Source organism: Pteropus medius, unplaced genomic scaffold (assembly GCF_902729225.1).
Source record: "Pteropus medius unplaced genomic scaffold, Ma_sr-lr_union100, whole genome shotgun sequence".
Classification (NCBI taxonomy): domain Eukaryota; kingdom Metazoa; phylum Chordata; class Mammalia; order Chiroptera; family Pteropodidae; genus Pteropus; species Pteropus medius.
This window is the reverse complement of record NW_024349224.1, coordinates 1,610,026-1,634,604: the sequence shown is the minus strand read 5'-3', so window position 1 is coordinate 1,634,604 and position 24,579 is coordinate 1,610,026. Positions and strand designations below refer to the sequence as shown.

Sequence of the window (24,579 nt, the reverse complement as noted above, 5' to 3'; positions counted from 1 at the left end):
AGCCACGCCCGCGCCGTCAGCCCGGCCGGGAGAAGGCGTGGCCAGGGTCCCTCTGGAGGGTCCGGGCCTCTGGTCTCGTGAGAATCGGGCCGCGCGCGAGGGCCGGCCCCGCGTGGGTGGCAGCGCGGTCCGCGGTCCCACGGGGCCGACGCCCCCGCGCCCCGCCCCCCGCCCCGCCCCTCGGCACGCAGGCTCCGCGCGAGCTCGCGCACGCGCGCGCGCACCCGCCGGCGCCTCGGTCTGGCCAGCGCGGCCGGGCGGGCGGAGCCGGGCGGCTGAGGGACGAGGGGAGGAGCCGGAGCCGCCGCCGCCGGTGCCGCCGCCGCCGCGGGAGAGGAGCATGTCCGCAACTCGGGCCAAGAAAGTGAAGATGGCCACCAAATCGTGCCCCGAGTGCGACCAACAGGTGGGCGGCGGGCCGGGCGCGCACGGCGGGCGGCCGTCGCCGGGGCCGTTGGCTGCGGAGAGGCCGCCTCGCCGGGGTCCGTGGCCGAGGGCTGGGCCGGGCCGTGGGCTCGGCGGCCGCGGAAGGCGCGGCCCGGGCCGGGCTGGGGTGACGGCCGGCGGGGGACGCCCGCGGCGCGGCCCGGCCGGCGCGCACCTGGCGGCGCGCGAGCGTCCTGCGGCCGGGCCGCGCGGAAGGGGGCGTGGGCTTGTCCCCGAGTCGCCGGGCCGGCCGCGGTGACAGCGGCCGGAGTGTGCGGGCAGCGGCCCGTTCGGCCCCGCCTGCCCCGACGGGAGCGCCCGACGTGCCGGACTCGAGTCCCGGCTCCCGGAGCCGAGAGCCCTGCGGCGCGGGGTGGCTTTGTTCCCACCGGACGCGCACGGGGGACCCCAGACCGTCCCCATCGCCCCCCGGGCGGACGCCTGACTGCGACAAAAGGGGCCTCGGTGTAATGGTTTTAAGTTTCAGCGAATTTGGAGATTTAAAGAAATCCTCATTATGCACTTCACCATATTTTCGATGTAAAGGGCCGGGGATTCTTTCCGTACGTTGTTTTAGTGGAACGTCGTTGAATAACGCCCGGCCGAGCCCGCCCCTGCCCGGCGCTCCGTCCCCACCCTCCGCGGAACCCACCGTTACGAATTTGGCGTTTCTGCTTCCAGATTAAAAAATATATAGACATATGTGGTTTCATGAATTTTAACTGACTGCTTTCTATACACAATTAATGGTGTCGGAGCTGTAATTTAAAAATTCTCATTTTACTGGTTTTTAGTTTAAGCATGCTTCATTCTTTACTAGAATAATTGACTTTCCTCAAGGCTTTACAGTCTAATGAGTTAAAACTCTCAATTAAAACCATTCGTGAGGCTCTTATTTCATGCCCACATGTGGATCTGGGTGTGTTTTTCCCTTTTCTACTGAGAGAATTTTTTCAAAATGACTACCTCTCTCCTCCCCTTTTCCTGTTTCTTTTTTTTTCTTTTTTTTCTCGTCAGGAGTAATTTGACATGGCTGGAGACTTAATAAGCTGATTTTAGTGCATTCTTTAAGGAGCGATCGTATAGGTTGATCAGATCTTGTAACAAGATATTACATGCATGTTTTATTTAATATCTTTGATGGACAGTGGTAGAAATGCTGATCAGAGGAAGATTGTGCAAGAATTACAGTTGACTGATTTTAGAATTTGAGTATGCATTATCAAAATAGTCGTCTTTTCGAAAGTTAAACTTCCATTCTTACCAATAAACGAAATTTGTTAAATTCGGACAAAATTGGACTTTGCGATTTAAGTCTCTTTCTAGGGATTTATTTCAATACTTAAATTATTTCCATTTGTACCAATTAATTGTGCAGAAGTGTAAAGTTTACTTGGTATGCATTATGCATTCCAGTTTCTGTAGGACACAAGTTATTGCAAATCCTGACCTTGTTTTACTTGGCATAAAGTAACCCTTTGGGAAAAATAACCTGTTTTTGATATCCTGGTTAAAGAAAGAGGAAAGGTTAATAAACTTGTAGGAATCCCTGTAACTGTTGAACAAAACATGACGAGCATTTTATTTGGAAAGATCATCATAATTTTTACACAATCACCTCCTTTAGCTGCCATGACAAAATACCATAGATCGGTCGGCTCAAACAACAGTAATTTATTTTCTCACAGTCTGGAGGCTGGATGTGCAAGATCTTGGCAGAGGGAGAGCTCCCTGGTGTCTCTTACAGTGGCACTAATCCCACCCTGAGGGCCCCACATCATGACCTCAACTAAACCTAATTATCTCATCTCCAGATGCCATCACACTGGGGATTAGGGTTTCAGTATATGAATTTGGGGTGTGGTGGGGGAATCATTCAGTCAGTAGCAAGCTACTACATGTTGGTTTGCTTTGTCCTTAAATACTTAGGAGAATATAACATACACGAGGACTAATTAAAACTTTTGCCGATCCTTAAAAATGATTTATCTTTTATTAATAGCAACTGAAATAAAAAAATAGATAAGTTTTAGCATTCTAATTACTTGAAAATGCAAACTTCTTATAATCGAGCAAACCGTTTTTTAAACATCAAAATAGTGCTAATATAGGCTAAGTTGCCTGACAAATATTAGAATTTAGTTTATAAATGTAAACTACACATATAAGATTGCCCCATGTTTTGTGCGTGTGTAAGTTTAAAAATAGGTACAGAGAGCAGGAAACAAGAAAGAACTAGATTTTTAGTTGCTTTATAACATCCCCTTTACATGGCTCTCTTGAAAACAGACGTTCTGAAACATGTGAAGCACATTTTTCGTTTTCAAGGAGGTTTCACATCCACTAACCCAAATTACTGAGCCATTTTGTTTGAAGTAGTATTCATGATTCTTGTTAGTTTCTGGTATCTTTTGTGTATGTTTCTGGTTTTGCCTTTTTTAAAATAGAGCAGCTATTTTATAGGAAATTTTATGTAGCATATAGGGAACATGTCCACTATAGGTAACTGATTCTCTTAACAGTGCAGAATATAAACGAGTTCTCTACAATGTGGTTATTTTTGAGCTTTTTTACATCAATGAAACAATATAGGACCAGGATTTTGTTTCTTGTAGAGGTTTTTTTTTTTTTTAATCTGTTTTACTTGTAAAACATACAATGTAAATACATTTTTCAAGAAATATATTGATGCACAAGCCATCAGTAAACAAAACTGGATTTTTTTTTTCCATTTTGAATTCCTGAAAGTGGATCATTAGAATTTTCATTGCTATTATCTTTGGCATTACCACTGAACTTGAAGGAAGTTTAGGCTGTTTGTTTAAAATCGTGATTATACTGTAATTTAAAGAGACAAATACTGAAGTTGTCCACCCTCTTTTTTTTCCCTCTCCCCTCCCCATCTGTTCACCCTCTTTAATAATTCTTTTTATAGGAGTTGGGTTGTGGTAGTTGGGTTGGCTTTTTTTTTCAGAGTTGGGATGGAGGGAAGGAACGTTCCATTTTAAAAAGGCCTTTGGGATGACTTAGCTCAGGCGCATTGAATGTTTCTTGAGCATAAGACACTTGCATTAAGGGGTGAAAATCAACCTATCAATTAGTCATTGTGCATTCTTCATCCCAAAGCCAAATGTGCATTTCTCATCAAACTGTAGCACTGTCTGTTAATTCTGGATATGGATTGATGTAATTTTCTTGTTATCATCGTACAGAGACCTAAATTTATATTTATTGAGGTTCAGTAGCTGGAATAAAATGCTTTATAAGCAGCAAAGAATCTGTTGAGTAAGAACATCATGTTTTTTATGTTTTTTTGAATAGCATTAATTCAAAACAATTTCTATTATTGTAGATGTTCTTCAAGCTGTGTTTAAGTATAAAGGAAATGAGTCAGTACCTTTGAGCTTGGTTTCTATGAAGATGTGGAATTTAAAAAATGACAAACATCTATTTTGGGCAGATTTTACGCTATTGAAGAATGAAATGTTACATTTTCTGTCATGGTTGGAAAGAATCTCATCACATTTTTAACAAAGCAAGCTGTTAGACATATCTAGAGTTTGATTATTTTTATAGGATTTGTTGTTATCTTTCTTAAATACAAATGAGATCCTTTGTTCAGTATTTTTAGCAAAGAAAAAGAATTCTGCCAAAATTTTAATTTAGCTTAATTATCAAGCATTTATACTAGAGTATGAAGCATCCTGTTCATACATGGATAAAGAGATTTTTAATTGCAACTAACCTATTATACAAGTAGAACGATGGGCAAATGGAATTTATCTCACAGAGGGAATTGCAGTTTTCTGACTGTCCTCTGAGTACTTTCTGTTTAGATTAATTTCTGGTTTTTGGTTACCATGTCTTGATTCCAAGGATCGTTAAGGTTAATATTAATGAAACGATTATCAGGGGCAATGTAAAAATTTCTCCAATGATTTTCAGTAACTTTTGGCTTTAAAATATATTTATAGACTGGAAAGGGAGAACGGAGCCACTTGTATTACACAGATTTATAAACAGAAGCCTGAAGAGCTTAAGTGTTGTCAACTGATGGTCACTGATGCCAGTTCATTGCCACCAGGAATGCCCAGTTTGGGGTGCTGTGAAGAAAGACACTTTAGTCAGTGGCCCTGGGGCAAAGCCCCTCTCTGGCGTGGCCTCCACTCTGGTCTGGCAAGATGTCTTCGGTGTTTCAGCTCCAGCCAGAGAAACTAGTGTTCACTCATCAGTGGAAAGGGACCGCGTGCTCTCTGAGCAGCAGGGGAGCTGACATACAGAGAAAGGGCCCCATCCCTGGTCCCTGGTTGGACTCCACATCCTTACAGCCTGATTAGTCTAAGAAGCACTGTCCTGACTGGTAGGAGGGGAGCACTCTAGTCTGTGAAGATGCTGATGGTGATATAGCTTCGTAGCTCCCACTGGACGGAGAAAGCCTCAGTCCTATTGGTGGACAGACAATTCCAGGAGCTCCTTTATAAGAGTTGGCTCAGGCGGCAGGAACACAGGGCCGGCAGGCGGTTCAGTGCGGGCTGCTCCCTGAAGCGCAGTTTGCGGTGAGAGGCCTCTGTGTCGAAGTGGCTGCTAGGCTCTGTTTTTACATTTGAGCCCAGTTAGCCGTCAGGAGCCCTTCTTAGTAGCATCTTCTTTCTCAAGGTTCGTAGTGTTTTATCCAGTGTCCTTTCTGGAGCTGAGACTGTATAGTGCTAGATCTCAACTCCTACTTTCGCTTGCGTTCTCTGTTGTTTGTATTATACTTTTGCCTCTCAAACTAGTTGTTGTTAGCTCTCTTTTTTTGTCGGTGGTAATTGGCATCTTACCTTCTCATGTTAGAACCTGAGTCCTTTAGAGTTCTTTTTCCCTTTTGAAATGTCTGCCAGCTCCACCTCTTCTCCATTTCCATTCTCACTGTTCATTCCCGTTTGGCCCTCATAATCTGATCCTGGGATTGCTTTAATGACTTCCCAGCCATGTGCCCTTTTCCAATTTGTTCTGTAGAAACTGCTAATGAAACTAATATTTTAGGAAATACTACCTTTTCCCCCTGCATATTTTCCCTGGCTCTGACCATATTATGCTTTTCTATTGGTCACTCACATCAGCACGTTTTTCATTCATTTACTGTATTGATGGTATTGTAAAGCATTAGAATGTGAAGATCTGTAGGACACAATCCCCATCTCAAATAATTTGTTGTAAGAAGGTGACGTTTAAATACATCTATGATTCCTACTGCAAGTAACTTATTTAGTTCAAGACTACATAGACACCGAGATGTTTAACCATGGAAAAATAGTAATAATGCATATGTATATATTTTTTTCCTACAGGTTCCTGTTGCATGTAAATCATGTCCCTGTGGTTACATATTTATTAGCAGAAAACTTTTAAATGCAAAGCATCCAGAGAAATCATCACCTTCTACAGGTAACTGTGAAAGTTTACCACATTTTTAGCTTTTTGATGTAGAAATTTAAAGTTAATTTTTGTGAATTTACTGTTTACATTTTTGTTGAAGTTAAAAATTAATATCTTTTGAAGTATGTCTGGTTTTTATTAGCTGTTGGAACTCAGATTATGAAATTAGTTTCCTGTTCATTCCAGTTAGATGTCAACTCCCTTATAATGCCGATAAAGTCTGTAACACATTTTCTGTGTTTTTGGAGGATAGAGAGCCATTGAAGGGTTTTAATTAAGGGAGTACACCTTATCTGATTTTTAAAAATAAAAAAGGTTTAAGGTGAAATTGACTTTCAGCAAGTCACACGTATTTAAGTGAACAGTTTGGTAAGTTTTGTCATATGTTTACACCAATCAAATAATCGCTGCAGTCAACATAATGAACATGTCTGGCATTCCCCAGAGTTTTCTAGTTCCCCTTTGTGGTCTCTCCTTCTCGCTGCCCCTGCTCCCAGATAGCCACCGATCTTTCCGGCGCTGTTCTGGACGTTTATCTAAATGGAACCATATGCCTGCTCGTTTGCCTGGCTTCTCTCACTGAGCGTAGTGTAAGATTCAGCCGTGTTGTTGTAAATGTAAATTAAGAATTAATCCCTTTTTATTGCTTAGTAGTATTCTTTGTATGGATATGCCACAATTTATCCGTTTCCTGCTTGGCAGAATTTGGGTTTTTACTTTCATTGCGCTGATAAAATTTGTAGCAACTCGAAAGTTTTTTAAAACTAGTGACTGGAAAAATGTAACTTGGTTTTGACGTGACTATAATTTTTAGACATACTGGTTATTGTTTATAATTTTCTAATTTAGAATATCTAAATAATTTTGTTTCGATTTTACTTTCCCATTAATTAGACAAGTTGGATTTATTCAATGACTATTAAAAGATGAGACTTTGTTGTTCTTTCATAAAGTCAGGACTTCGTACAGTGATGACCCTCGGATAAGTGTAGATCGATCACGAATATATGTCGAGCACCTGCTGTGCGCTAGGCAGTGTTCTAAGCCTCGGGCGTAAAGTAGCGACTGCGCTGTCAGGGCAGGCTCACCGCCGTCATGGAGCTTACATCCCTGTGGGCAGGTGACGGGCGGAGGACATCAGCTCATGATAAATGCCTTGTAGGACATTAAAGTAGAGTGCTGTCCTAGTGTGTGACTAGAAGGCTACTTTTCATTGAGTGGTAGGAGAGGGCCTCTCTGAGAAGTGACATTGAAGGTGACCCCGAATAGGAACAAGGGCCTGGTCATGATCAGATCAGGGAGAACATTCTCGACAGACGAAATAGCAAATGCAAAAATTCTACGACTGGAAAAGGATTGGAATATTTTAGGAACAGAAGGGCCGGTGTGGTTGCAGTGTAGACAGTCAGAGCAGGGGAGCGTGGGAGATGAGACCACAGTAAGAAGTTTGGATTTGTTCTTAAAATGTCGGGAGCCACTATTGCTAGAATGTGGGATAGGGTGAGGGAAGGTGGCACGTTCCGATTTGCCTTTTAAAAAGGTTCTGGTCGCTGACTAGAGAATAGTCGGTGGGCGCGGAAGGTGGCGGTGGGCGCTGCAGCGCGTTCGCTGAGTGAGGAGGTCGCGGGGACAAGGTGGTGCTGTGCTGGTGGCTGATGCAACAGCTGGTTATATTTTCGTCTGAAGATCTCTGTTCTGCATCTGCGTGAAGGTGGCAGGAACATTGTTTAATCTCATTTCTGCCTCTTTGAAGTTGCTTCCTTTCATCGTGAGAATGGACTTAATTTATTGGTTCTTAAAACCTGTCGCTGGATTGGTTATATAGGAGTCACCTAGAGAGCTCGTTAAAAATGGATTCCTTCCTCTCAAGGCCGCCTCAGTCCCTGTTTATACCACCTTTGCACCCACTGTCACACTGATTTTTAAAATTGTGTTTTTACCAGTTCATTTCTGGCATTAATAAAAGTCTTATAAGGAGGAGGAAAAAATGGACTCCTGGATCTTATTCCCTAAGAGTTTGATTCAAATGTGGGAGCCCTGAAGTGATTCCTTTAGTAGATGGCTGGGGTGGCACGTCAGCTCGGTTCTGAGCCTCCAGCGTGAACGAGACGTGCTCCGCGCCCTGAGTGGGACAAATGTGTTTCTTCTTTTTATTCAACAGTTTTTTTGAGCCCCTTTTCTATACCAGCGATCCAGGCAAGCAGTGAGGTGAGGAAGAAACACAGAAGAGAGAAGCGACACATGCACAAGTGTTAAGTCAGAATCACTTGAATCAGAGGGAACGATTTAGAATGATTCCCAGATTTCTGACTTGGCTTATCGGTTAGAAAGGGAATATCAAAGGGAAGACAAGTTTTAAGAATAAGATGAAGAATTTAGTTTTGGACGCAGTCGTGCAATATCCACGTGGATGTTTTTCCCCCAGTCGGACATGCAGTCTGAACTCAGGGAATACCCTCAGCTGGAGGTAAAGCCATCAGCAGCTAGATGGTAGTTGCCATGGAAATGGATGAACTTGTGTAAGGGAGTCTGTAAGGTAGAAAGAGGAAGGAGTTCAAGAACTGAACTCTGGTCAGCTCCAGTCTCAAAGGGTTGAGGTGGGTGGGGACGTCAGTTCCGCTACGAAAGGTGGGTCAGTGGAGAGCAGCCGATGGACAGTGGCGCTCTGTAAGTCGTGCTGATGAGTGGGAAGCAGTTCGTTGTTATTTTACACTTGGAGTTTCCTGAGGTTCTGTCGTTTAATAAGAGCGGCCTTGCGACCTTGACGTGAAGATGAAACATCGAAGCCTAGAAATCCCAGCGGGGAGGAAGAGGATGTAGCAACAGAAGCAAAGAATAGTTAGGAAGGACAGAGGAGCACCAGGGATAGACTGTCCCATGGAAACTGGAGGAGGAAAGGGTTTTCAGGAGAAGGGTGAGAGTATTCAGGCCCTGGAGAGCAGCTCGCTGCAGTGCTCTCGTGGGTTCCAGATTCGTCACACTCTCACACACACGTCAGTTAACCTCGGTGAGCAGCCTGTGTGTCAGGTAGGTTTATAGTACCAGCCTTCAGAGGATTGAAGTGTGGGTGACGTGCTCATGAAAATGTCTAACATAAAGCTCAGTCTCCTACAGGTACTCAGTAAAATACTTATTTTGACAATTAAATTCCTTAAGATTGGCCCTGGATAATCCATAGCATGTACGGAATTGAGAAGAGTATAATTTAAAAAATTCTCTTCAGTTCACCAAGTGTTTGATGAATGTTGTCAGTGGGATCTAGGACATTTCAGTCGAAGTGAGCAGAGAATTTATAGAAGAAATGAAAATAGATAATACAGTATCTGGAAAGATAAACACCTTCACTAACAAGCAGGGAAATGCAGTTAAAATAAAATACCATTCTTTTTGCCCAAGTCTGACGCAAACGTAAAGGCTTCCTACGTGCTTGGATGAGTGTGGCGCAGAGAGCGCTCTTGTGCCAGGGGCGAGAGTGTAAGTTGGCACAGCCTTTTTGGAGAGCAATCTGACAGTAGTTGTTAAACGTTTTAAATGCACGTAATCTAGAATCTAGACTTCTTTATCGGTAGATCTGTAGCCTAAAGGTATAATTGTTTGTAATACACAGTATTTACTAGGATTTTCAGGCAGTGCTGTTTATAATAGCAAGAAGTTTTTAAGCCAGACATCTTCAGGGGAATGGTTAATTAAGTAGGGTCTGTCTTTTTGAGAACAGCAGTATGTGCTCATTAGAAAGAAGGAGGCAGATTTTCAGGTACTGACATGGAAAAATCTCTAAAACACTTTTAAGAAAAAAATGCAGAACAATACTTGTATGAACTTGTTTGTTTTTTACAATTTTTTTTTCAGCAACTTTCAAATGTGTAGTACAATATTATTAACTAGTGTCACCACGGTATACATTGCATTCCCGTGACTTATAACTGGAAATTTGGACCTTTTGGGCCCCGTTCACCCATTTTACCCACTCCCCAGCCCCTCCGATCCTTTCTCTGTATCTGTGAGCTTAGGATTTGTTTGTTTAAGAATCTACATATAAGTGAGATCATATGACATTTATCTCTGTCTGACTTAATTCACTTACCATAATGCCCTCAAGGTCCATCCACATTGTCACACATGGCAAAATTTCCTTCTTTTTTATGGCTGTGTAATATTCCACATTTACTTTATCCATTCATCCATCGATGGATACTTAGGTTGTTTCCATATCTTGGCTGTTGTAAATAATTCTGTAATGAACACGGGGGTAACATGTATCTTTTCGAGTTAATGTTTTTATATTCTTCAGATAAATACTCAGAAGTAGAATTGCTAGGATCATATAGTAGGTCTATTTTTCGTTTGTTTTTAAGACCCCACAAAATGATTTCTCCATGTAGTACTAATCGGCAAATGCGTAAATGGGTAGCTAACTAGATAATAAGGAGGAATCAAGGAAAACTTTTATTTGCATAATTTCACATTTAAAGCAAAAAGAACTATTTTTAAAGCTCAAACTGCACTTATTTTAAAAGTGAAATCAAAGCTGTAAAAGATCATTTTAAATTTCAGTGGGTCGAAACCTCTTATTTATTTGTAACTGTGACATGCAGGAGGAAAATAATGGTTAAGTCAAATAAATTTATCTAGGTTTGAATTGTTCAAAACTCACATTTTTCATATGTGCTAATCTTTATATCTTCATAACATACATAGAAATAGGGCGGTAGGACACTAGAATTATATAGAACTTTGTCTACCTGAAAATATATGCAAATAAACAAAATCTGTTATGGAAATTAAAGGATTTTACAAGTTTAGAAGGCGATAGGAAGGAGATGAGTGTTACAAATAAAACTGTATTAAGAAATGCTCAAAGCAAGAAATGTGCACTGTTTTGTACAAGTACGTAGAACCTCAAGACAATCTTTGACACCTTTCCAAATGAGTTTAGTATGTGTTGTTTCTTTTATCCTTTTCGGTGGCTGGTATTCAATGGAGATAAAATTTAAAAAGTTAATTGTCTAGTTCATGTAGGATTTCATTGAATGGTTGACATTTTAAAAACTAACCTTGAGATTAAGCCTTAAACTGTACATTTGAAGACATTTCTTTAAAAATTTCCTTTAAATTTCTTTAAAAATTGACCGTAGCTATACTGTAGACCACACTTTGAATACTGTAGTAGTTACCTATTCAAATATTTGGTGAGTTACCAAATACTGATAAGCAGTTTTTGAATCTTACAGTTTTCCAGATGGGCGTTCTGGGTATTTGATGACATCAAGGGTGCCATTTTACATTTAATAATCATGGATATACCGTTTTCCTTTAAAATTTTCAATTATAAAACTACAAAGAAAAAGTAAACTCAAAATCTAAATGAGATACAGCAGGTCCTCGAATAACGTAGTTTTGTTTTAACGTTAATGAGATGCCATAGGAAGTACTCTTGTTTATATCAATTAACCTATAGTAGAATTGAGCTCATTACACAGCATTTGCTTAATGTGGCAGAACCTATTGCTGATGTTAAGTGAGGACTTACTGTACTAGTTCATAAAAGGCTTGCTCTAAAAGTAAGGAAAAAAGATTTAAAACGGTAAGAAATTAGAATCGTTTACTAGTATTTAACTATATTTCTCAGTGGGTATAAGCTGTAGGTTAAGCTTAGTCAAATATATAACAACCTCCCCAGTTTTTATGGGGAGAAGGAAAAAAGGAATAAAAAAATTAAACCTAAACATACATTTCAAATTATTCTCTAAGATAAGTTAACAGGCAAAGGCTGATGAATAGGGAAGAGGTCTGTAAATGATATTCATTTTCAGTCAAGGAAAAAAAAATGAAATATTGTCACCAGTACCTTTTATAAACCCAGAGTGATTGAACATTCATCCTCAACTCTGAATTTCTTGACAGCGAAGGTTTGGTTTTGTTGTTTCAGAAAACATCGTTTATAACATGTTAATCACTTAAAATTGTTAAACAGTCATATACGGCACATAGCTTTGATATAGTTTTTATTTTGCCTTTTGATGAAATAATGCATACCTTCACCTCTGCGCCTGTACTTTTAGGTTCTTAATCATATAGTTTTTATAATGATGTCTGTATTCACCTCTGAGACCCTTTTTTACAGAACCCTCTGTAAAAGGGTTCTGATTAAGACTGATTTGAGTCTGCTGCACAGATGTCAGGCTAAGCTTTCTTTCTATTGTATACTAGGGATAACCGCATTTTTTCTTATATACCACTTTTTAAACCCATGGTTTTTATTTCTGGAACAAATCTTGCAGGAATTGTTTCAGACCAGGACAAATTTTCATGCGTGGCCTACGGTGGAGTATTCCCTGTCTCGCACTGTGGAGAGTGCCTTTACTTTGCACTCACACTTAAAAGTTCCCGGGCTTCCTTGGCACTCAGTCCTTTCCAACTGAAGGCTCAAGTTTTCAGCTCCGGGCAGTATTTCCTATTATTTATTTTTCCCCATTCTCTTTTTATGTCCTTCTGGGTACTTACTGGGTGATACATGAGGATCACCACCCACAGAACACCTGACACAGGTTCGGACAGATAGTTTCCTTTGCCTGTTAGTAAAGAAAGGTGAAGTCAGCCCCGCAGACTGGCGGTTCAGTGGTGTCACCCAGCACCTGAGATCTCCTCCATCAGAAGATGGGCTCTCATCCTCACTGTCGCGAGGCAGCGGTTATGCCTGCAGGCAGGAAGAGGGAGGGGCAGAGCGTCAGAGGGGCTTGCGGGCCCAGCTATCCCTTTCAAAATCTTTCTGGAAACCTTACCCCTTTCCACTTACATGTGATTGGCCAGAACTAAATTTCAGGGCCACTTCACCGGCAGGAGTCTTGGCGTGTGGGTTTTATTTTAGCTGAGCACCCGGCCTTCTAGAACAGAACAGGGTTCTGTATTCAGCGAAGCTGGGGAGAGTGGACGTTGGGTAGATAATGAGCAGTCGTGTCGTAAATGAGCAGCACGAGTGTCCTTGGATCTTTCTTTTCACTTAACTGTCACATTTGAAAGATCTTTTCGTCTTTTTGCTTTGCTCCAGGGACTTCGATCTCCCTTTCTTGAGCTGTAATTCTGTCTTCAGACATGTCCATTAGTCTCTTGCACTTTAATTTTTAGCAGTTCATCTTATTTTCTAATTTCATTTTTTATCGAATCTTTTTTATCTTGTAAAATTTACATGACCTAAAATTTAGTAATTTTAATACTTTTAAGTACACAGTTCAGTGGCATTAAGTACGTTCATATCGTGTACTTAACTATCACTGCCATCCAGCTCCAGAACTCTCTCCATCTTCCCCAACTGAAACTCTGTACCCATTAAACAACACTCCTCTTGCTTCTCCCGCCCCGTGCTAGGCAAACGCTGTTCTCTTTCTGTGCCTGTGAACTTGACTGTGGCGGTTACCTCCTGTAAGCGGAACCATACAATATCTGACCGTTCGGATCTGGCTTATTCCAGTTAGCATAATGTCTTCAGAGTTCATCTGTGTTGTAGCATGCGTCAGAATTTCCTTCCTGAACAATAGTCTGTTGTATGTTTATACCACATTTTATTTATCCACACATCGATGGACGCTTGAGTTACTTCCTCCTTTTGGCTTTGTGAGTAATGCTGCTGTGAACATGGCTGTGCAGGTATCTGTTCGATTCCCGGTTTTCATTTCTGTTGCTTATATGCCCAGAAATGGAATTGCTGGTCATGTGGTAATCTCGTTTCATTTTTTGAGGCATTGCCATGTTCTCCACAGCGGCTGCAGCATTTTACCTGCCCACCAGCAATGCACAAAGGTCCTACTTTCTTCACCGTCTCACCAACACTGCTGATTTGACGTGCTTTTGATAATAGCCATCCTCATGGGTGTGAAGTGATATTTTGTGATTTAGATTTGCATTTTCCTAACGATTAAGGATGCTGAACATCTCGTGACGTGTTTATTGGCCATCCGTCTGTCTTCTTTGGAGAAATGCTTACTCAGGTTCTTTGCCCACTTTTGAATTGAGTTGTTTATTGTTGTTCAGTTGTGGGAATTCTTTTTATTCTGGATGTTAATCCCTTATCTGATATATTTTTACAAATATTTTCTTCGATTTCATGAGCTGCCTTTTGACTCTATTGATAGTGTCCTTTGACATACAAAAGTTTTTAATTTTTCTTTCGTTGCCGGTATTTTTGGTCTCATATCCAAGTAATTATTGCCAACTCCAACGTCACGAAGCTTTTCTCCTGTTTTTTTTTCCCCCCTAAGTATTTTATAGTTTTAGCTGTTACATTCAGGTTTTCAATCCATTGTGAGTTAATTTTTGTATGTGGTATTTTGTATGTGGTATTAAGCACTTAGATAATTTAGTTCATTTCAGGTTGAAAATGGTGATACTCCGATTTTATCATTCCTTCTTCATTTTTTTAGCTGCAGTAATTCTAAAATGAGAAACTTCTCTTCATCTGGTCTTTGGTTATCCAGTGAGTGGTACAGTTTGAATAAAAAAGGCAGAGTAAATGCAGTATTTTTTCTCTATTTAAGTTTTAAAAATAGCGAGTCGGTTCTTTAGCATCTTCCTGTGGTGGCCGAGTAGCTTTTGCTTTTGTATTTAATGTCATGTACTTGTGCCTCTAAGTATATTTGCTGTGTTTCAATCTATTATAGTCATTATCAATGCTCAGATTATCATATAATGGTCAGCCTCTTTAAGTCAGTCCTTGAGTCTTTTAATAAGGCCTGGTTGTCTTTGATAACTTTCTTGCAGTCTGCAATAATTAAACATTCTTGTATCATCTCTTATGTGTCTAACCTGAGACCTGGAATTAATTCATTCTCTAAAGATATGGTATTTGGAAATAACTATTACTATTTTACTTAAAAATTTTACAGTAGCCTATGAAACATTTATTTACAATCTTTTAAATTGTTCTCTTTAGGTTGGTCCAGTGGTAGTGGGTTATCAGAACTTATTAACATTAGCGTCACTAAATTATTCTCTTTAGTTTTAGGGATGTGAATTTTCTTATTTATTTTCCTTTCTGCCACTGTGATTTTACTGGGATATCCTCTATCTTACTTTTGAGTTCAGGTATGTATTAAAGCAAGTTGTTGTTTTTTGTTTTTTGTTTACTTTTTCAAAAAACTTACGTTATTCAACATTTTGATTCGTTTGGAGTGAGAGGCCGGCTTCTTGTGGTAATTAAATCCCCATATTGAGTAAAGTTTCCCTATTGCTATTCCATTTAGGGATCAACATGCTCTTAGAATGTCAGAAATGACCTCATCTGTGGCTAAAGTGGAAACTACTTCCTAACTTCCTAGCGTTTTTATGTTTTCTACAGATGCTTTCTGTTTGCTTTTAATTGGTGACCTTAGTTTATTATGGCTAAGGTCAGTTTTGCTTCTGAATATTTGACATTTCTATAAAATTTGGGTGGGGCAAAAAGGAATGGAATATTGTTTCCCTTTTCCGATTCTTCACCGTTTGTAGCTTGGAAACAGAGAGAAGAAGGCAGAAAGTTTGCTGTGGAATTGTGCAAACTTGTAAGGGCCGAAATTAAAGGTGCCAAGTAAATAAATGTCTTCTGTTACAAGATTCTTTCTCCCTCATGTGTTAATGTGGATCATTTGAATTCTGTTGAATTTCTTTTTTTCCCGTGTGGATACGAGGGGCATAGATATTACGGTGGTAGTTTTATAAGATTTGCCAGGCAGCAAACTCTAGTGCTATTCAGAAAGAAAAACGAAGACAGCGAGAACTTGGGCAAACAGTTCTTGCTAAGCCCTAAAATATATCCCTTTTATTCATCCATACAGAAAACAAGCATGAGGCCAAGAGGAGGCGCACAGAGAGAGTTAGGAGAGAGAAGATAAATTCTACAGTAAGTAAGGATTTAGAGAACAGAAAGAGGTCTCGAAGTAACAGCCATTCAGATCATATCAGACGAGGACGAGGAAGACCTAAAAGCGCATCTGCCAAAAAACATGAGGAAGAAAGAGGTATGAATACATCCAAGCAGTTTTTTTCCAAGTCTGAAATTTTTCTGAGATCTCAATTAGATAATAGTGAAGAAAGTGTTTGGCAGGCATTGAACTACTGGACTTAAGATTACCACTTACGTTTTAGTTTGGAAGCGTTTCCTCTGTGGTAGATGCTTGTTAAACAGACACACAAACAAATAGAAATTTAATTCTTATCGGAAAATTAAAGGCTTAAATTAGGTAAAATTCACCTTACTGTACACCGATGATAGAGTTCAGAGGTAATAATTGATATATGACATTCTGGAGAAGCCTGTTAAAATGGTTGTACTTTTTTTTTTTTTTAAAAGAGAAATCTGAGTTCTGTTAAGACTTATTTCTAACTGTTATCCTGTGAGTTTTAAAAATTTACTATTGGAAATATTCTTCAGTGTGAATTTTTAAATTGCTTATTGTACACGCCTTGCTTAGAGGCAGCTTTTGGATAGGTGAGTTCTTCTAGGCCCAAAAACGTGTTTATGTTTCTCTTTACAGACCTCCTTTTCCTCTGATACTGAGTGTGTCTATCAGTAATTTGTTTTTAATCATTAACTAAAACCTGAGCTCCTCTTTTCCTTTGATTTATACGTCTTTAAAAGAACTTTTATCATGGAAAATATCAAAGATTACATGAGAGTAGAGAGAATAGTATAATGAATCCCCATATGCCCATAAATATCTTTTTTGAATTGAAGCTTTCAAGCCAGTAGTTAATGAAAAAAGGGGCCGATTGCTCTTTATAATTTTTTAAAAACCTCTATCAAAATAATTCATCTTCGGTGAAATGCATTTATAATTTGTTATTTGTGAGTTATGCTTTGCTTTTTCAGGGATTCAGTCTTAGGTATCCAGGTATTCAACATAAATATAAATTTCTCCTTTTTAGACATTGGGAATGTTTTACCTGTTCGCTTCTCTCTGCTCTGTGTGCTTTTATTTGAATAAAGTTACTACCGTTAGGGAAAATGACTTCACTGGTAGAGCTGCTCCTCCCTTTTATCAAGGTAAAGACGTCTTCACATGGCGTGGGTAAAGGAATACGGTTTACACTGGGTTTGTATTCTGTGCAGACTGTGCTTAGATGCTCCTTAATTCCTTGGGACATTTGACTGCTTTTCTCTTTCCTTCTGCCGCTGGGCTCTTCCAGAGAATTTGAGTTATGTTCTCAGTTTGTACGTGCTGCTGTAACGGTGGGATGATCAGAAAATCCGTGCTAGCGACTGTTTCAGAAAGGAAACTGGGTAAAGAAAAGTCAGCAGAGAAAAAAGAAGAAAGGAAAATACTGCTTGGCCCAGAAAACAACATTCTTTTCCGTTGAAGTCAAGGGAACGTCACCCAGAGAAGGGAGAAGGAATGTCGCTGGTCCAGGGCGCGGGAGGCGGGGAGGCGGGGAGGCGGGGAGGCCGACGGCCGCGGGCTTTTAGTCCGGGGCGAACTCCGTATAGCTGTGCGAGGGCTCCACAGACGCAGGTTGGAGCTTTTATTTCATGTTAACCTGAAAAAATCAGCGTTTATTTGGCTATAAACTTTTTTCAGGAATAATCGGTATATTATAGAAAAGTTTTAAGAAAGCTATTTTTAGAGTGAATTATGCTTTTAATTTATTTGCTTTTAATGCAAACAGGAAAGTGCTCAAAGCGGTTTTTGTAGAATAAATATTTTAACGTATACTGGGGGGCAGTGGTTTGGGGACATGGTCAGCAAACTTTTTCCGTAAAGAGCCAGATAAGTATTTTCGGCTTCACGAGCCATACAGTCAGTGTCACAGCTACTCTGCTCGGTCATTGTAGCTGGAGAGCAGCCATAAACAATATGTAAATGAGTGGGCATGGCCGTGTTCCAGTTAGACTTCATAAAAACAGGTGGCGTATTTTGCTAACCCTCGAGGCAGACCATGTTCTCTGAATATAGTATGGAGATAAAATACGACTTTTGCAGTGTCTGTATATTTGGGAATAGACTTCTTTGATATGCTGCTTACTGTGACTAGCTATTTAGTTCAATTCAGCTTTTATCGATTCCCTGCTCATAGGTCACTTGAAAAATCTGAAGCAGGCTTTACCTTTATTTTAATAAGGATAACTCGACACGCATTTAATTGACTTTATTATTTTCTGGAGTTTAAAAAAGAATAGGAAGAAGAAAGAATGAAAAAGGAAAGCTATTAGACATTTAGATAACAACATAATCTTTATAAAATCATAAAAACAAACCATTAAACTTAACAATTTTTGGTTGGTTTAAGATAAGTCTTTATTTTATATGTTGGAAGAATATATGATTATTCTGGATCTTAGTAATGTAGTAATGTAGTATTTTAACTGATTAAAATATATTAACTGATTAAAATATACTCAATTCTGAGTATCCTATTAATGAACCTGTAGAATTAAAGTTAAAGATGGTGGATGGAATAAATACATTTAGCTCTGCACCCTCCCCAGATCCTAGTAAAAGGATATTTTTTAAAATGGCAAAGTCCCACAGGGACAAGAAAGGAGAGAAGCAGCAAAATTCTGGAAAATGATAACTGTTTTAGCACACTCATGAAACCGTAAGCTCCTTTGGGGAAAGCTGAGAAAGAAGCTGCTTTTTATTACACAACTGCCTTAAGATGAGATATCTGTGCATCAGTTATGCCTGGAAGTGTAGTGGTGTAGGTCAGGCTAAAAATAAGATTGTTTGGAAGTCCGCGTTTTCATAGCTCATTAAGGCAGTTTACCTCCTCCTCCTCTCTCTCCAAGTTTATCCTTTGAGAAAGGTAAGACAAAACAGCCTCTGGGCTAGGGGACTCCAGGCCGCCCTGCCGCCTGGAGACTCTGTTAAGGTCAAGGAGCTTAGGTGAAAATCGGATGGTAAATCCTGAGTTCTCCAGGTCGGCTTTATATCTTCCAGGTAAGAGAGTAGAAGCATCTTCTCTAGGGACTCTGAGGAGCCCGAGACAAAAGGCCTAAAGTAAAGCTTTCATTAAGGATTTCACAAGGAAACGGCCCCATCACATCACCCAGTCAAGTTCACATATGTGCAGGAGCCAGTCCACTCTTCTGGCCCCTCTTAGAGTGTGAGCATGCTACTAAGTATTACCCAGATACATGGAGGAAAACGTCTAGTATGGAAGGCTGAGGCCAGATCAACGGAAGAAAAAAAGTTGGATAAAACAAGTTTCTGCAGGGAGAAGAAAAAATTAAGACTATTACAAATATTCTTAGAGAAGATATTGTCGTCACGAAATAAGAACAAGATGATATCTAAAAGGAAAGTGCAGATGTCAAAAAGTACCTGGAAGATTTTCAGAAATGAAAAACCATAACAGAAATCTTACAGACAAAATTGAAGAGATGTACTGGAACATAGAGCAGTAGGAAAAGAGATGAAAAAATAGAATGAGAAATGTAAGAAATTTAGAGGACCAGTTTGAGGTCAGCATCTATAAATAGTTGGCATTGTAGAAAAAGAACGTAGACGATGGAGGAGAAGGAAGTCGTCAGTGAAATAATTCAGGAAAATTTCCCAAACCTGAAGGACATTGAGTTTCTCGGTTGAAATGGTCTGCTAAATTCCCAGCCCAGTGGATGGTTAGAAGTAGCAGTTATACCCAAGCATATTATCGTAAATTATATCTCTTTGGTTAAAGAGCAATCCTTCAAGTGTTCAGATAAAGACAGGGAAAAGAATCAAAATGGTATTAGAATTAATACAGTGAAATCCTGCCTAGCAAAGAACAAACTACTGATACGTGCGTAGCGTCAGTGAATTTCAAAAAACGTGTTGAACCAAAGAAGCTGGACACAAAACAGTACGTACTGTATGATGCCGTTTACGTGAAGTCGAGCAGGCAGAGTGAATCTGCGGTGACGGGAGCGGAACAGTCATTTTTGGCGCGGTGGCGAGGGATCACCTGGGAAGGAGCACGAGAACTTTCCTGTGTGCCGATTGTGACGTGGGTCACGCGGGTGTGTGTCATGACGCCTCCAATTGTACATTTAAGATCTTTGTATTTCACTCTCTGTAAATTTAGCAGGAATTTAAAAAATAACTACTAAAAAGGGTATCGGGTTTTCTTAACAGTAGCACCAGTTGTCGGAAGACAGTTTTTGCCTTCGTAATACTAAGAGGAAATCTGCGCGTCCTTAGCCAGCCATACTGTGAACTAGCGTGAAGATGGACTGGAGACATTTTCGGACATTCAGGGCCTCAAAAATTCGCTCCCTTTCTCAGGAAGCTACTGCAAGTTACATGCCATCAGAATGAAGATGTAAACGGAGAAGGTGTCCTGGGATCTGGGACACAGTCCTGGGACATGAGGAGACTCTCCAGCCGTTCCAGGTGGGAGCGGACCAGACCTGGAGAGAGTCCTTCAGGAAGATACAGTGGATAGAATAATATGCACAAACATTCTGAAAGATTTGTACAACTAGAAGAGAGTTCGGGTTCAATTAGTAGTGAAACTAAGCAGACGAAAAAAGAAAGTGAAATCATTTACATAGAATAATGTACGCATTTAAATACTAATCTCACCAGTATTGTGACACAAGTATAATGGGAAGATGCGAGTGAAGAGTGCGATGGGGGTAAAATCCTAGTGTTCCCCGGTGGAAAGTCAGTTGACAGAGCCTAAAACCAAAAACCAAGAAGTAGCATCATGTAAAAATACTACTTTAGAGATAGGTAAAACCAAAAAGGAACATCTGAAAAAAAAAGGCATTGCAGCTGGAGAGTAGGAAATGTACAGGGGGGTTTTGGTGATAAGTTTTGTAAAAATGATTTGACTCTAAGCTATGTGCAGGTTTAAATTTGATTAAAAAGTCAAAGCGAAGCAAAACAAATGGACAAAAGCAGAATCATAGTAGAGCCTGAAAGAAGAATTTGAAAGAAGGTACACAAAGATGTTGATTATGATTTTAGCTGACTTATGAGATAGGTGTTCTCTTATTTTTCTGTATTTAAAAAATTTTCTACTAAGAACTTAGATTACATTTGTAATCAGGAGGGGGAAAATGTTGGTTATTCTTATTTTCGGTAGCAGGGCCAAGGTGAAGAAGTTAATATATTCATAAAGGCACCAGCAATGTTCAGAAGGGACCATTGGGAGGGTGAGAAAATTCATTTTGATGGAAACAGCTGGCTCATACTAGTGGGGAGAAAGAAATGTGAGATTCTTACGGATTTGATGTGGATGTTGGACTGTAAAGAAATATGGAGTCTCTGTTTAGTTTTCGAATTGAGTTCATGACACTTCAATAACTCCTTTGTATAATTTTTAAAAATTCAGTTCAGTAGCATAATACTTTATGACATTGAATGTGCATTGTATTATATGTAATATTCTCATGTAAATACTCGAAAGCTTTCAAATTTTTAGCCAAATTACTGCATCTGCCGCCTGTATACTAAGCTTTCCCTTTTTCTTTTAACAGAGAAACAGGAAAAGGAAATTGACATCTATGCTAACCTCTCTGATGAAAAGGCTTTCGTGTTTTCAGTCGCCTTGGCAGAAATAAATAGAAAAATTATCAATCAAAGACTTATTCTCTGATATTTGTCTGCAGAATGTGCTGAGACTTTCTTCAGGATTACAGCAGCAAATTCTCAGACAGCTATGGACTCTCAGGAGCACTCCGCCTGCGTCACGGAGGGCCAGTGACTGTTTTTTCCTGTGTTTAGCCTGTGCCACACTTTGAGAGCAAAGCCGTAGGCTTGGACTGTTCTGGGATCTCCTTGTTAACCAAGGGGTATTGTCAGTGTTTTGTGTTTGAGACATAAGTAAGTGTATTTCCGAAAAGCAAAAAGGAAGCAAAGCTGGATGGCTGTTAAAGCGCCAAGGGGTAGGGATGGGAATGGAAGGGTGAACACTAGGGACATAAAAAGTGGGTAATTTTTCAGGTTTGCCACCAGAGATGCAATATTTTAAATACTTTGAGAAAGACTTTTAAAAATATATATTTCAGATTTTCAGCACTAACGGATTGCATATATACAGTTCATTTACTTTTAATAAATTGGCAATTGATATTTTATTGAACGGGGAATTAAGAATATAAATTGTAAATTTTGTCTTAAATTGATTTTTTTCTTGGCCTTTATTTTTATGACTGAAGGTATGAGTTATATTTTGGGAGATACTTTCTAGACGGTTTGGAAGTTTGGGTGCTATATGAAGAAAAACATTTAAGGATATATGATACTTCAGATATAAACACCTTGTTTTCTTGAATGTAATTTATTTATTGGTAAAAAAAAAAAAAACACTTTCTGCTCTCAAGATGGTGCCTGTAAACCTAAACATAAAATATATTTATTACGTGCAAAATATTTCTTAGATAGCCACTTTTAAGCAGTAATGTTTTATCTGAACGGATGTTCATTTATACATCCTGATAATTATTTAAATTGTTACTTAACCTCACTCTGGAAAAAAAATAAACCTTAATATTGAAACTAATAGATTAATTAGTGTGGTATAAGCTTTTTGTTCTAGTGACGTTTGTGAAATATATTTAAATTCTTAATTTTTTAGCGTTGAATGATAACTATAGTTGCTTTGTTTTATACTAAATGCTTTTGTATTTTTGCATATTGACTCGATCAACATTCAGACTTGACAAGAACTTCCCTTATTTTACCCCCTCCCCCGCAATCTGTTAGGAAGTCCCGAAGCGTCGGTGGGGGAGGGGGGGCAGTCGTCAGTTAGGCTTGCCTGGAGAGAATTTCCCGTTCAGTTTCAGCAGAAGCATTGTCAGCGTCCTCACGTACTGTCACCTCCTGGAAGAGAAAAGGTTTATATTTTTTTTCTACTTTATTTAAATGGTAGCCAGCAGAGGGAGCATAAGAGATACTCTAGGTAGGACAGAATTTTCCTAAGAATTCCTTTTCCTTCAATCCCCATATTTACGTGCAGGTACTACTACAGTTTTCTTACATGCATTTTAAAGCCCTAGTAATAAAGTTTACTCCTGAGAATGCTAATGTGATTTTATCTTTGAAACATAATAGAAGATTATTTCATTTCGAGAAAAACATAAAAACGATTAATATCTAAAAACGCTTGTGCACCTATGTACATCCTCAGAGAAAGCAAGACCAGCTTACTGAGCAGGCATCTCTTTAAGAATTATTGATGCCAGAGTCTGTCCCTTTAAAACTGAAGACCCTTGGAGGGAAGTCAGGTTAAAATAGCCATTGGATAAGGGAGGAGACTGGTGACTAGGCTGGAGCTTGTCATGCAAAAAAGTAATTTATTTCAGATGCCCGTAATGTTAACTCATTGGCGTTATTTAAAAAGTTCTTTGGCTGGGGGACAAGTTAGCGCCCCCTGCTGGTGATGTCACTCATTTAACCGGTTTCTTTCCCTCTAGGTGGCTAAGGCTTTGGAAAAGGCTTTTCTTGTGGAGAAAGATCGGGGTGTATTTCACGATGGTTATTGCCAGAGCTGCGCGGGGATTTTTTTTCGTGGCTCTTAACCTTGAGAGCTGGTAGGATGCTGGGAGTGCCCACGAAAGCGCGCCCCTCTCCCTTCCCGCCGAGACTGCAGCCCGGGAGCTTCTCGCTCAGACCAGTCCACGCGGCCGCCAGCATCCGTCAGGATCGCCACGTAAGTGCTCCCGTCTGCTTGTGGTTTCCGAGGTTTCTGCCCCAAGGAAGCAGGTCTTCACTGTGGTTCTCTGCATTCGCGCATCTCCAGATTTCAGGGCGCCAGTTTGCCCCACGACCTCAGTCCTTTGACAGGTCCGAGGAAAGTCATGGATTTTTCAGTTTCTTCAGCAGTAAGAATGGAAGTGACGACTTTTAAGCTCTTTACATGTCAGAGCTGAAACCGGAAGTCTGATTATGGACTGTCAGAGCTACCGGAAACCTTCAAACAATACCTAGATTAATGTTTGAATAACTGGGGACCGTAGCCTAGTCAGGTGACACACAGAGCACAGTCTACTCCTTGTCTTGTACCCTTCTCCTCAAGCTGTACTTAATTTCAGATAAAGGCAATAACGAAGCCACTCGCCCTTCAGGCAGCCGAGGCGCCCTGACCGCACCCCGACCGCACCCCGAAGGGCCGGCAGAGGCCTCGGGCGACATCCCTTTTCTCCTTTGGTCCCGGAACTTAGGTTCCGCGATGTAAAGTTAACTACCGTTAGCGCATCTTATGTTAGAGATGAGAAGGGGACACGAGAGGGAGGAAGACCCCCACGCCTGCGGGCCCCTTCCTCTATTCTGTCGTCGAGCCCATTGAGCCAACGGTTCCGCTGACCAAACTGTTCGGTCCCTTTCTCACCCCCTCGAGTTAAAACGCTGAATTCAGAATCTCTGCCTGGTGGGCCCACGTCAGCACCTGCCGCCCGACCCAGCGCGACGTTCCTTCCCCAGGACGCCACACCCGTAAGGTCCACTCCCACAGACGCTCCCCACGTTCCCCCTCCCGGAGGGACGGGGGCTGTGTGGTCCTGGCTTCCTGGGCGCGATCAGGCCACAGTAAGAAGGCGGCAGTCGTTGGTCATTTTCTGGCCACCCTCAACTCTTCGTGAGTGTACCGGCCCCTAGTCTTGCGTGGTGAGTCCCGGGGGCTTCCGTCAGAGCTCCCCTGGGAATGAGCGATGCGAAGATGGGGAAGTGGCCAGCCTCTTCCTCTCGTCCTGGGCCTCCACCTGGCGCTGGACTCGTGGGTTTTCTGGGCTTGCTTTCTCTTCTTTAATCCTGTGCTCTGGGAGATTGCCTATATTTTATCTTATGA

At 40.7% G+C, this 24,579-nt stretch overlaps 2 protein-coding genes across 9 annotated transcripts in view; both read left to right on the top strand.

Moving 5' to 3' along the window:
* The first annotated feature begins 215 nt into the window (after positions 1-215).
* CUNH16orf87 (chromosome unknown C16orf87 homolog) lies at positions 216-22,296 on the top strand. 4 transcript variants are annotated; one of them, XM_039880786.1, is made up of 4 exons: positions 224-406; positions 5,757-5,853; positions 15,651-15,833; positions 21,404-22,296. In XM_039880786.1, the coding sequence occupies exons 1-4, from the start codon at positions 341-343 to the stop codon at positions 21,496-21,498; spliced, it is 441 nt and encodes a 146-aa protein (XP_039736720.1). In that variant the 5' UTR covers positions 224-340; the 3' UTR covers positions 21,499-22,296. The 4 variants fall into 4 exon arrangements, with proteins under 4 accessions (XP_039736721.1, XP_039736722.1, XP_039736720.1 ...); XM_039880785.1 differs by having other exon boundaries at positions 227-406; positions 21,272-22,296; XM_039880787.1 differs by lacking the exon at positions 15,651-15,833 and having other exon boundaries at positions 216-406; positions 21,272-22,296.
* Positions 22,297-22,351: 55 nt separating this feature from the next.
* Positions 22,352-24,579, top strand: part of MYLK3 (myosin light chain kinase 3) — a 44,657-nt gene continuing 42,429 nt past the window's right edge. Inside the window, exons 1-2 of one of the 5 annotated variants that reach the window (XM_039880781.1) lie at positions 22,352-22,630; positions 23,210-23,445. In XM_039880781.1, coding sequence (XP_039736715.1) covers positions 23,332-23,445 — 114 coding nt within the window. In that variant the 5' untranslated portion in view covers positions 22,352-22,630; positions 23,210-23,331. The other 4 variants (XR_005656832.1, XM_039880779.1, XM_039880782.1 and 1 more) reach the window with 4 other exon arrangements.

Excerpts from the sequence above, each read along its gene's own strand:
- CUNH16orf87 (XM_039880785.1), top strand. The coding sequence starts at position 341 with ATGTCCGCAACTCGGGCCAAGAAAGTGAAGATGGCCACCAAATCGTGC. Across the intron at positions 407-5,756 it reads GCCCCGAGTGCGACCAACAG|GTTCCTGTTGCATGTAAATC; the intron begins GTGGGCGGCGGG and ends TTTTTCCTACAG. Across the intron at positions 15,834-21,271 it reads AAAACATGAGGAAGAAAGAG|AGAAACAGGAAAAGGAAATT; the intron begins GTATGAATACAT and ends TTCTTTTAACAG.